Below are 12,707 nucleotides of genomic sequence, written 5' to 3'. Positions count from 1 at the left end.
TCTGTCTTTCTCTCTCATTGCTTTTGCCCACCATTTACATTTTAGATGTACGCACTTAATTTGATACTAGATATGTTTTGATGGAGTGAAATATTTGTCTCATAGACTTCCTTTGCCCTCTTAAGGCATGAAATTTATTCAAGTAGCTTTGCTTATTGCTTTAATGGCATTTAAAAAGGTATAAAAACAAATTCCAGAAGTGTAAAAAATAAATCCAAGCGAATGCAGACGTAAACCATACATAACATTTTCACTTATATTCAAATGGCTTGAGAATCATTGATGAACCTACCAACCTTACCACAAGTACATAGTAGTGAATAAAATTATCAACTTTGGAATTAATTTTACAATAAAGTTGAATAATTAACGTAACTTAGGATAGAATACAATCAAAGCCCCCCTCATTTAAAATGCAGTTCTGCAAAAAATAATAGGCTGTTACTCTTCTCGTTAGAACGATGAGTTTTCTCTTCTATTGGACCATCAAACCAACACAATTCTTTGGTGTTATGGACATTTTGCTTAATGCATTATAGTCAAATTCGTCATCATCAGGGTCTTCCTCCTCGTCGCTCCTCATCCCATCCTCCATAACATCATCCCCTTTCCCATCTACAAAATCTTCATCAACATCTTCTTCACTGCTATCAACTTCGTCATCATCATGATATGTAGTTCTAACCATTGACCAGTACACGAAGTTTGGTCGGATATAACTTTACAAACAAAAATATAAAGAACATAAGGAAACTACATCAGTATCTCGCAAAAATAGTAGTACATACAGTAAGAAGAATGCTTTCTAATATCACTTTATTTTCTACTCTTACTCTTCTCTTGAAAAATATCCATTTAGCAATAAAATGAAACACATTCTCTTTTACATTCAAAATTTTAAAGAGCTAATGATCTTTCGCTTCCCTAACAGCGTATTATGTAATGATGGTACATACAGATCTGAAGACACAATCGATTGCTTGAAGGGCAATTCTACAGTATTTTTTTTCATTGTAGTCTTTGTTCACCATCCAATTTGTGTCTTTGTTTTTGAGAATGCAAAATACAATGGATTCATGTTCAAAGCAAGAAAACTCACAAAACAACAAAATTTTGTTTTCTCAAAGCCAAACTCATGAAATAGAAAATCGAATACTTCTAGACTAGGAATTGATGAGGTAAAAAGATTTTTAAAATGCTAACTACTTTCTGATATAAAATCTGTATACAACATAATATAACATTAAGTATTATTCTGATTAAACTATCCACCAAATCATTTTTAATAAATTCATAATATTATTTAATTTTCAGAGAATTTTAAGTGTAATTTACTTTTATTTTTTATATTTACTTTCTTCAACCTATGCAAAAATAAAAAAATAAAAACTAGTACTAATAAAGTGCTTTTGGCTTGTTTATCTTTATTAAATATTCATCATAATTTAATTTAATTCTAAAATTGGTAATGATATTATTATATGTACATGTATTTATATTATAACACACTTGAAACGTTTTAATACTATTTTATAATAAGCAATGTTATGTCTACTTAAAATTAGTAGTAATTTGGATACCAATGATGATGTATCAATATATGATTTGATATTACTTTATTCCTTATTCAAAATCACCTAATTAAATAGTGACACATCATCATTAGTAACCAATTCAATACTCATTTTAAGGGCAAATAGTTTTATTGATTTCATAACAATTATAATTGTCTGTTTTTCATGTAGTGAAGTCAATTTCAAATTTTAGAAAACAAAATTAAACTTTTTTCAGTTTCAAACTCATTCATGAAAAACAAAAACAACAAAAATGTAAATGAACGCTGTGCCCCCTTATATGTTCAGCAAAACTAAGGTCAATCACTATCATTATCACTCTAAAAACTATGTCAAAGTACTTGTGTTCATGCCACAATGTTAATATTCATATACCCATACCTGTCACATTTCTTTAGCAAACATGGGTCAAATGGGAAGAACATATCCAGCCTTTCCAGGCCACCAAATGCCCTGGAGAGTTCTGACTCCAGAAGGTCATTAAAGATGAAGGTTTTAGAGACAGTGAACAGATGAGCAGCTTTAGACTGCCTGAGAAACTCACACACTACCGATGGTAGGCAAACCTGTAAATAGGAAGTAACTAACATCAGTCACAAAAAATAAAAGATATAATAGGCTGCAAATTTTATCAAATTATTCTTGAGGTTGCGCCCTGAAAATATACTGACCTTAAATGGGTTCAATTCATGCTTCAGAATTGTCTCTAGTGGCATGAGAAGAAGCTGAGATTTAAGCCGAGGAATATCCATTATCGATCTCATTCGAAAGCAGAGCACATACATAATGGCCTGTGGAGCAAAATCAGCCCATTAACACTCCAGCTCAGAAATGGATTCAAATTAGTTAAATGGTAACACAAAACCAAAGAACATGATAGTATACCAACATAAAACAAATCAATAAAAATGCAGAACCATACCAAAAAAGGAAAAAGGTTTTTTAAATAGTATGAATATTTCCATTTTCAAGAAATATTAAATCTAAAGTTGCTCTCCCAACTTGCTACCAAAACAGCACTCACCTGGCATCCTGAATAAAACACTCTATGCGCTTTTGGGTTAATGTCACCACCATGGACTTTGCAATACTCCAAACACCAATCGACCAATCTGAAAATACATATTTAATCTAAAATCAACATTTATTTTCTTTAACCAAATTGAACTGACCAATGTGGCTCAATTCAGATTTCTATGCATACAATTCTTAGATAAAACAGCTTTATATTAAGATAGATGATCATGATTCTCACATTAAATTCAATAGATTACGAGTTCAATATAAAACGTTTTTACTTCATAATAGAAAATAATTTAAATTTTTTCTTCTTCCAAATGGTGACAGAAAGCCAAACATATTTTGCATTTCAAAATACTCAGTTCAAAAATCTAAAACTGAAATAAACCACTGCACACTCAAACTTCTACGCTCTCTTACCTTTTTAAGAATCTTATAACAAAAGAGGCTGACAAAAACTTTGCACGAGACAAGAAACTAGCAAGATAAGACACAGCACTCATCCTGCATATACAGTACACAAAAAAAAATAACTTCAGTTATAGCATTCCAAAACAATTTTTTTAAACTATGACGCAGCACTACAAGAAATTCCTATTTTATGCATGATTGTAAATGTAAGTTTGACTATACATACAAGAGCCATCAATCTCATAGAACCTTGTTAGTGCAAATGTCTACATTAGCTGTTAACACAGTCTATCTATGTTTTAGTTTCCCAGGAAAGGCAGACAAGTGAAATAATAGTTGAATAAAGATAAAGGAGGCTGAAATAAACTTTTTTATAATCATTTATTTAATGTCTTTTTGATAAACTAGGCAATAGACTGCCATTCTAGGAAAAATAAAATTAGAAAACTTAAAAAAAAAAAACACACATTTTACATGGGAGATAGAAACCAAATAGAAAATTAATGCGGAAAATTATGAATATGGCATACAAAATTTGGTATAAGCCATGTCATCGACAATTTACAAGTCCCAAAAACAATTACACAAACCATATTATGCCATGAAATGCACAGCATTTCACATCAACAATGGCTCACCAAGTATCGTCAGAGGCCAATAGGATATAAATACAATGTCTGATACGATATAGAAAAGAAATTTGAAAACAAATTTAAACTATATTTCTCTTTATCAAGTAGCCAAAACATCTGAGTCAACTAATAAAAAATAAATCAAGTGGGAGAGTTAATGGGAAGCAACATGTTCCTTTTAAGCAAGATATGAATTAAGATTACCTGGTGAGTTGAGAGTGGACACCACTAACAAATAGACCTGCCAACATAGTGCTAAATCTCACACCACAATTTTCAGGATCTAGTGCGCATGCATAAAACATCACGAACTGCAAATCATGGAGTAACAAAGCCTCAAAACCAGAATAATCAAAGGATCCATGTTTTAATACAAAAAAATGAGAAAAAAATGTTCATGGAGTCCACACAATTACTGGTGGAAAACTATAGAAATAAAGCACCAAATGAATGTTTGTATAGACAATAAGTAAAATTTGAGAACTCACAGTACCTGAGCAAATTTCGACTTGTATGCATTCAGAACAGTTATCTGGAACGACTGGAGAAGAATGTCAAATACCTAACCAAAAAAAATAAATGATTCTTTACAGAGAATATGGGCCAGAGAGTGAAATTAAAGCAAGTTACAATATATATATATATGTATGTATGTATGTATATTTATGTATGCATATATATATAAAACTAACTTCAGAACATACCTCAATCAAACGGCCCTCACTTTGACATGATTTGAGATGCTCAAAAGTTAGCACCATCAACTGATCTAATAACTCAGCAGCTATTTGTTCTTTTCCACTCTTCCAACTTAAAGATCCTTTTGGAAGCTGCAAGAAGTTTTACATTAGATTAAGAAATGGTTATTTCCACACAACAGAAAAATATAAACCAACTTCCTATGACATTATTTTCCATTAAGACAGATTCTTATAAATGGGATAAGGCTCTGTTCACGCAATATACTTTTGTCACATCCATTTTCTAAGCACACACCACAAATATTGTTGAAAAATGACGAGAAAAATAATTTAAAAACTTATTAATAAAGTGTACTATAAAAATACTCTAAAGAGCACTTCTGTGGGTTCATATAACCCAGTCACCCAAATACATTCATGTACATTCATACATCTACAAATACCATATACTTTACTTAACACAGACTTTTATGCTTCGTATCCTTCTGCATACACATTTCAGCAGAACACAATAAACTATTTCCTATAACCTGCTACCGTTTATAATTCTACTTGAGATGCTGATAGGAAAATCAGGAAATATGCCAAAAAGAAATATTTACAGATTGTACCTTATCTATGTCTTGTTCAGCATGACATGCTGCCTCTTCCGTATCTTCCAAATCCATTTCAAAAATGCCTTTACCAGAGTCATCATGTGAATTGTCGTCCCATCCAATCTCCACCTATAAAAGCCCCATCACATCAGATTTTACATATAATTGCAAAAGGAATGTTCAAGCACCAGTTAACGGAGTAATCTCAATCTGACTTACATCCAAATCTATCAGCCTATCCACCAGCGCCATTAGCATTGGGCATCTAACAAGTTCCCCCAGTTCACCCTTCTCCAACTCTAGCATGTTCTCCACATATATTACAATCATCTTCAGCTGAAAAAAGAGAAGAATAAATGACATTTGAGAACTAATATCCATTATAAAATTTCCGATGAGTAGACAACTTCCTGTGGCAACATGCAGACAGTACTTAAAGTATAACTAATAGTGATTATGATTAATGACAACATTTGAGTGAAACAATATACTAACAACAGACTCGAGCATAGCTATTTACTTAGGTAAACGTTCAAACTAGCACATCAGAAGCTGGTCAAATATACTCAAAAAGATGTGCACATAAAGCACACCAAAACCAAATTAAGGAGAATAAAATAATGCAAGAATTATCATAGACAAACAAAATGAGTATAAAGTATGTCATTTGAACACGGCACCACTTGTCAGTGGACTCTGTGAGGAAGACTGGTGAAGCAACACATACAAACATGTCCGACACCAACCTTGAAGATTTCTGAGTTTCATTTTGATCTCTCCAAATGAAAAACCAATGTGCCAACACCTGGAAACGCATACATAGCAAGACATGTAGCATGAATGCATAAACAAAGATGAAAAAAATTCAGAACCAACAGCTCACTAGAACAAAGGATGTTTCATCACGGATGAAGTGCCAAGAAAGATGTGAGAAAGGAAACATAGACAATGTAATTAAATCCTGTGGCAATCATATGTAGTGCGACAAGAGAAGTATGCAGCAAATATTCTACATGGATGGAAAAATAATAATTAAATAAGACAACATTGCTACATACTTATTTGCAAGAAAAAATCCAAATTGAAAAATCATGTTAAACTTACGGAATCGTGCTTATTATGAACTGTTGGCAATCCCTGTAAAACGATGGGTGATAATCTCAATGGGGCAAGGGGTACCAAATCAGTTATATTTTTCAAGGCTGCATGAACCCGAGGAATGACCTGGTTTTTTTTCCCGATACTATATGATTTATCATCTTTAGTACGTGGGGGTGTAAAATTGGTGACAAGCATGGTTAAACATGAATCAACATATTTTCCGTTTGAAGCAGCCTGGAAGACCATACAAAATAAAAAAATAAAAAATCATAAAAATTTGTATGGTTGTCTAAAAATTTGAAGCAAAGGAAATTGCAAACTCACATACCAAGGATATAATCAGGGCCATCAGAGCATCCATCTCATAAGGTTCATAGGCCCACATGTTCGTATTAAAAATCTGAAAAACACTTGATCATAAAAACAATAATACAAACTCTGATAATAAGCAAAATAATAAGAGAAAATACAGAAATCCATTTAAGAACTCACAGAAGTGAGAAGAGCCTCATGGTGAACAATGTCTAAATAAGAAACTGCACAAGATAGTGCCCTCAAACTTGGCTGCAATTAGTGAAAAGAGGGAATTAGAGACATCCATGCAGAGAAAAACATAGATATGAAACTAAAGGTTACCACAAGCCAACCCTCTCGTCAGGGTCAAGGAGTACCTCAAGCACATCCCTATCGCTCTCAAGGTGCATAACAGCAACAAGCAATTCATAATTGTGACGATCACCCTGTTCCAATAAGATTAAGCTAATGTAAGAGCAATTCAGATTGCAAAATGATGAATCCAGGCCAACAATGATCAGAAGGCTACTTTCATTGCGAAAATACTTAAGCACCAAGCTAGAATGCTTACCAACGGTACAGCTCTAAGTGTTTCCTTTACATGGTAGACTAGTTCAGAATCACTAATACTGCCCATCTCATGAGATTCTACTTTGTGATTTTGCACTTCCATTCCCATGGTCACAAAGCCAGACCCTACAAAATAACAATCAATATCTGCTACAATAACTGTGACATAAAAAACAAATAATAATTATTCATGCACTAACAATAGGTACACATACCAGTACAAAGGCATGCCATTGCATTAGAGATAAAGTAATACCCAATCAAACTATAACACATCTATACCCTTGTTATTACGTGTAGTATTACTCATAATTATATATATGATGAAATTAATGGAAACAGTACATTGTCGTATACAAACATGGTAATTAAGTCGATTGAATCCAAAATATATCAACTAAAAACAAGAAGAAGAAAAAAGCGTGAAAGCAGCATCATATTGAAGCAAACTGAAAGAGAAAACTAACCAACTTACAAGGATGAGCTTGCGCTTGAGCTTCCTGGGGCTGTTCAAGAAGCAGAGACTTGTGTTGTGACGAAGAAGTGTTAATTCAGAAACTAGAGAAGAAAAGAAAAGGAAGCCGTAATCCCAGCAGAAACGTATAGCGACCTGAAGAAGAGGCTTTCCTTCTTCCTGTCGGCTGGAAACAGAGAAGAATGAGAAACCGCCTTAAGGGTTTCGCACAAAAGCAAAACCTTATTTATAGCTGTTAGTCAATTTCCCATATTTATTTAAGGACTCTTAGTTATCAGTAATTATCTTTCAGCACTTAGTTATTAATTATTAATTTTTGCCCCTACATATTGTCAGAGGATATAATAATTTTTTTTTTTTGAGTACAATAAATAATAACATGAGGGTTTCTGGAATCAACACGAAAGTTATCCACTTGGATTTGCACGCAAACGGAATTCTTCAAACTCCCTAATTCCATTTCAAACCAAATTAAAAAATTCTATAAGAAAATTTTTCAAATCAAACTAAACTAAAAAAACATAATTTAATCTAATTTAGATTATAATTTGAACTAATTAAAATTATTATATATTATATAATAAAATTAATTAAACAATAGATTTTTATAATATAATATAAATATGTAAAATAAAAATATGAAATATATATATATACAATATACATATAAAGAATACGATAAAATAAATATAAAAAAATAAGTTACAGATCTAATTGTTTATTAAAAAATTTTGTTTTTGGGTTAGATGAAATTTGGATCATAATATTATATTTAGATTGAAATTGAGAACACAGTTCACTTGATTGTTATAAAAAATATGGAATTCATTATCTAATAAAACTATGTATACTAACAATTAATATTAATTTATATACTAATAATGATATATTATCGTGTGATTAAATAATTTTAAATTAAAGATAAAATAATATTCAATAACACATGACAAGTTTTGATGAATTTGTAATATCGTTTACAATGAGGATTGGGGTTGATATCATTTAATGGACAAAAAAGAATAACAAAAATTCAATACAATTTGCAAAACAATTATTAGAAACCTCAAACTTGAATTTGATTGATAATTTGAATTGTTTTTGGTTGAATGACAAGACTTAAGTTCTTTAAATAGGTTAGTGACTCTTCTAATTAAAATATAGATAATAACCCTATTAGAATTGAAACTTATTAAATTAGGATACTAGTTTAACTAGAATTAGGAATATTAATTAATCTCAAATTTTAGGAAATTTTGACTTTAAGTAAATAACGTTAAATACAGTTTCCCTAAAACATAAACTCTTAAAAGCAGTTTATTTCCGAAGTTTAAAATAAGACATTTACCTAAAAAACAAAGTATGGTTCTTAAATTTGTTAGAAAAACTAATATTACTAGAAGACTCATTTAACAAGTTTGGATTAGGAAACTTGATTTAAACCAAACTCTATAAGGGAACTTAATTTAAACCAAATTCCACTCAACTAAGAATTCTCATCCCATATACATGTATTAAGCTTTCTATATATCTCCGTATCGTCATGCACACATATCATCATGTCATGTCATCAAATAAATTGTCACATTTATATCATGTCATTTTTTTGTTATCACAATATGTGTCATCTCATCACCTTTGGTCGGTTTTCTTTAATTTTTTTTTATGTTTTTTCACCATACTAACCCCTTTCCATAGTCATTTATTATTTTCTTGTTTATTCGTCTTTTTCATCCAACATCTCTCTTACTTTAAATCTTCATTTGACATTTTTTCTTTCCTTATTTTATTTTTTATTTCCTTCCACAAATTGAAAGCCTTTGTCTCATCACCCAATTATATTATGACATATGATCATGAGAAGATAAATTAGTATTCATCGTTATTACACATAATTTTACTCTTCACTTCTAGATTAGGTCGACGAGTATTAGACGTTATGTTTTTGAAAAAGATACACACTCAAAACTTACATGCAGAGGTGGCAATTTGCCCTCCAAGCTAAGTGCCTACCCTACCTCACTTCATACCTACCCCTACATATACACGTTATCTTAAACCTTAAATGACTAAAATACCCATGACAATTTTAAATATTTGCATAAGTGCCATTAATACGTAATACCTAACCCTAAATCATTTTCATCCTTGAATCGTTGCTATCTCAATATCTGAATTTCATTCTCCAGTCTCTTTCAACGATATTAATAAAAAAATCGCCAACATCGATCATTGATTTCACACTATATGTATGATATCTCATCAACGTTAATCATTGCTTTTGAAAAGTGAAATTGTAGTATGTGTCTAGTTAAATTTAGGGTTCTCAGTCTCCTTTTCCCTTTTTTTAATTGTGTGATTGATTTGCTTTCCATACTTGCTTTGATAGTTTCTATTCACATATATTATTTCATGCATGAGCCCCAAATACGAAGAAGGAACACTGAAAATCCTCATATGTTCCCTCGCTCTCTACATCTATCTATACCACACAACTAAGAGCACTTGAGATATTATGTTTGTATTTCAGGTTGTGCCACTGCATCACTCATCCAGTTTGATAATGTTTTTAGAGTAAAAAAGCCAACCCAAATGAGACTTCAGAAAAATCAAGTGAATGTTGCCATTAGATGAAATGTTTGTGTTTGTGGAAGTTTATTCTTTAGCTTCACCATTAGGTTTGACTTTCCTTTTTAATTGCATGCTTGATTAGCTTTAAAAGTCATTTATTAATTAATCTTCCTAGCCTATTCTCTTCTAGAGGTATGTGTCCAGCTGCAAGTTCCATTGGTTCTTATGACTAAACTAAAGAAGATAGATCATGGACTGAAAATGGGAATAAAAAGTAATATTATGCATACCCATATTGAATATACAAATATATACAAACTTATATATGTTATTACATAATTGAGTATTACTTTATTCTTAATTCAAAATTATTAAATCATATAATGACACATATTTATTGTGTATATATTTATTTACTCAAAGTAAGTATGCATAATTTTATTGTTTGTATATATACATACACACACCAACAAGTCACGAATCGATTCGGCAAGATAGAAAATAAGTATGTATGGATGAAAATAATAATAATGTTATTGATTAAAATATAGAATTAATAAATTTGGAGTCAGATTGACGCAATGTATGCAAGTGGAATACATTGAGATATTGAAATGAATATTAAAATTTTGAAATTTGAATACTTGTTACTAACTAATCCAAAGTCTTTAAAAAAATCTAGATGGAAAAATTTTTAGAGAATTTTATTAAATTCAAAGGTTAGCAAAAATAAATGTTTGATTCCCTCTCGAAAACTTACGATCTATTTATATTACAAGCTTTGAACTATTGATAAGTTTTGATTTCTTTTGCATGAATTATTGGTCTTTTACACGCAAATATTTTTGCTTTTGCAGGAAATAATGGTTTTCCAAGCGAATAATTTGATTCTCTAGAAAATTTTGGCTTTGCAGGTTTTGCTTTTGAATATTGGCATCATGTGCGCGTCTCTTGAACTTTTTACAATTTAGAAGTTGGCCGACTTTGATTTTTAAATTTTGTGAATAGACGTTCCTTAATAAAGAAGGATTAGGATATAGCTGGTGTTAAGCTACTAAAAAAAGGATGTTTATTTTCATCTCGGATATAATAAAAGAGTAATACTATGTGTATCTATTTTGGGTACATAAATATATACACATTCATATGTGTCATCATATGATTAGTTATTGTTTTATTCTTAATTCAAAATCATCCAATCATATGATGACACATATAAATGTATACATATTTATGTACTCAAAATAGACACACATAATTTTATTGATAATAAAAAGGATGTTTGCATCTAATAAATATGCATGTTTCTGAGAGGATATGTGAAAAGAAAGGTTCAATTCTGTGGTTAAATAACAAATAACTTTTAATCCTCCATATGTCCAAAGAAATTTATTTTTAACAAAATTTGTTAATTATGTCATTGTCATCCTAGAAAGGTAGGATATAATAATTGTCAAAACGTATTTTCCCACCTACTACTTCCAGACAGAAGGGTTTTCATCCCATATTTTGAATCATTATACGTGTACTTAGCATGTTTAGTCATTGTTTGCATAACTCGACTTTCATACAATTTTTTGTTTTGGTTGATAAAGAACCCCACTAAAGTCGATCTGCTCACATTGAGGCTGACCAACCACACTCAACAAATAATACCTAAAGTCTAATGACTATACCTATAACCATTAAATAGGCTAATTCAAGAGATCTATCTTACTCTGATACTGACCTCAAACCCATACCATCTACTGGACCTGTACATGGAATACATGACTCTTGCTAGTCAAGCTAACTCTTTGGACAGACTCTCATACATTTTGCTAAGGCATTTATAGTATATTTGTGACGTAGACACAGTACTTAATGGTGAAATGTACAAAGAGTTGGTCCAAATGATTTGGAGACCAGAACAATTCTAGGAATATTCCTGAATGAAATACCAATCTCACTTTGGATTCTTCATCCAGTCTAGACTTCCCACATTTTAACACCCAGATATTAGCAATCCTCATGTTGCAGCTTGATTATTGTATACGTAAAATACATAAATGACAGACAAAAACTAAGGCGAAGGAACCGATTATCGATTCATTAAAAAGCCATATGTGATATAAAAGAGCAGGTGTGTGTTGGGTGTAACTTAAGGTGAAAATGGAGATTGAATGTTAGGGTTTCAAACTACAGTATAAAAAAGGTGTTCAAAGACAACGAAGACATGGAGATTATTTGTGAGGGGAGTTGTCTCCTGGACAGCTGATAAGCTTAAGAGGAAGATATGTATGGTACCAGATGGAATAAGAAGGAGAAGAAGCTACACAGACAAGGAAGAGAATCTAAAGTATGACATTTTAAGCTACCAAAAAAATTTTGATGATGGAAGTTGGCAGGAAGAGTAGTTTGGTTTCTACAGTAATCCATTATTTGGTTACAGATTCGTGCAACTTCAAGAAGAAAAAAATATTTTCCAAGTGGATTTATAGCAAGAGCAATATAGCAATTTGGAACAGAGTTAGCAAAATTTATAGAGTATTAAAACTTTTAGATAAAAGCTCTGAATTCAAGTCTCTACCATACTTTTGGAATTAGCGTCTTGCTTAGATAAAAAACTTTGTTCAATATAGGGAAATTATAAAAAATAGCCAAAATTTACGGGTCTAAGAAAATTGCCCAAAATATTCAGGTTTAAGCAAAAATGCCTAGGTTTTGTGAAATAACGAAACTACCCCTATATATAAATACAGTAAATTTCTTACTTCCCACGGTCA

At 31.2% G+C, this 12,707-nt stretch overlaps 1 protein-coding gene across 4 annotated transcripts; it reads right to left on the bottom strand.

Annotated features, from left to right (window-relative positions):
• Positions 1–241: 241 nt before the first annotated feature.
• On the bottom strand, positions 242–7,588 carry LOC123221687 (RNA polymerase I-specific transcription initiation factor RRN3). Of its 4 annotated transcripts, none has more exons than XM_044644592.1 (16): positions 7,367–7,588; positions 6,901–7,025; positions 6,707–6,775; positions 6,528–6,599; positions 6,364–6,435; positions 6,039–6,269; positions 5,154–5,270; positions 4,950–5,063; positions 4,342–4,467; positions 4,131–4,199; positions 3,842–3,948; positions 3,015–3,098; positions 2,599–2,686; positions 2,246–2,365; positions 1,956–2,140; positions 242–719 (listed from the first exon to the last, which is right to left on the bottom strand). In XM_044644592.1, exons 2-16 carry the CDS (start codon positions 7,006–7,008, stop codon positions 476–478), a joined length of 1,806 nt encoding a protein of 601 aa, XP_044500527.1. In that variant the 5' UTR covers positions 7,009–7,025; positions 7,367–7,588; the 3' UTR covers positions 242–475. The 4 variants fall into 4 exon arrangements, with proteins under 4 accessions (XP_044500527.1, XP_044500536.1, XP_044500520.1 ...); XM_044644601.1 differs by having other exon boundaries at positions 6,901–7,058; positions 7,375–7,588; XM_044644585.1 differs by having other exon boundaries at positions 7,375–7,588.
• Between the last annotated feature and the right edge of the window lie 5,119 nt (positions 7,589–12,707).

The sequence above is a fragment of the Mangifera indica genome, chromosome 1 (genome assembly GCF_011075055.1).
Source record: "Mangifera indica cultivar Alphonso chromosome 1, CATAS_Mindica_2.1, whole genome shotgun sequence".
In the NCBI taxonomy this organism is placed as follows: domain Eukaryota; kingdom Viridiplantae; phylum Streptophyta; class Magnoliopsida; order Sapindales; family Anacardiaceae; genus Mangifera; species Mangifera indica.
The sequence above is the reverse complement of the archived record's forward strand: the minus strand, read 5'-3'. Positions and strand labels throughout refer to the sequence as shown.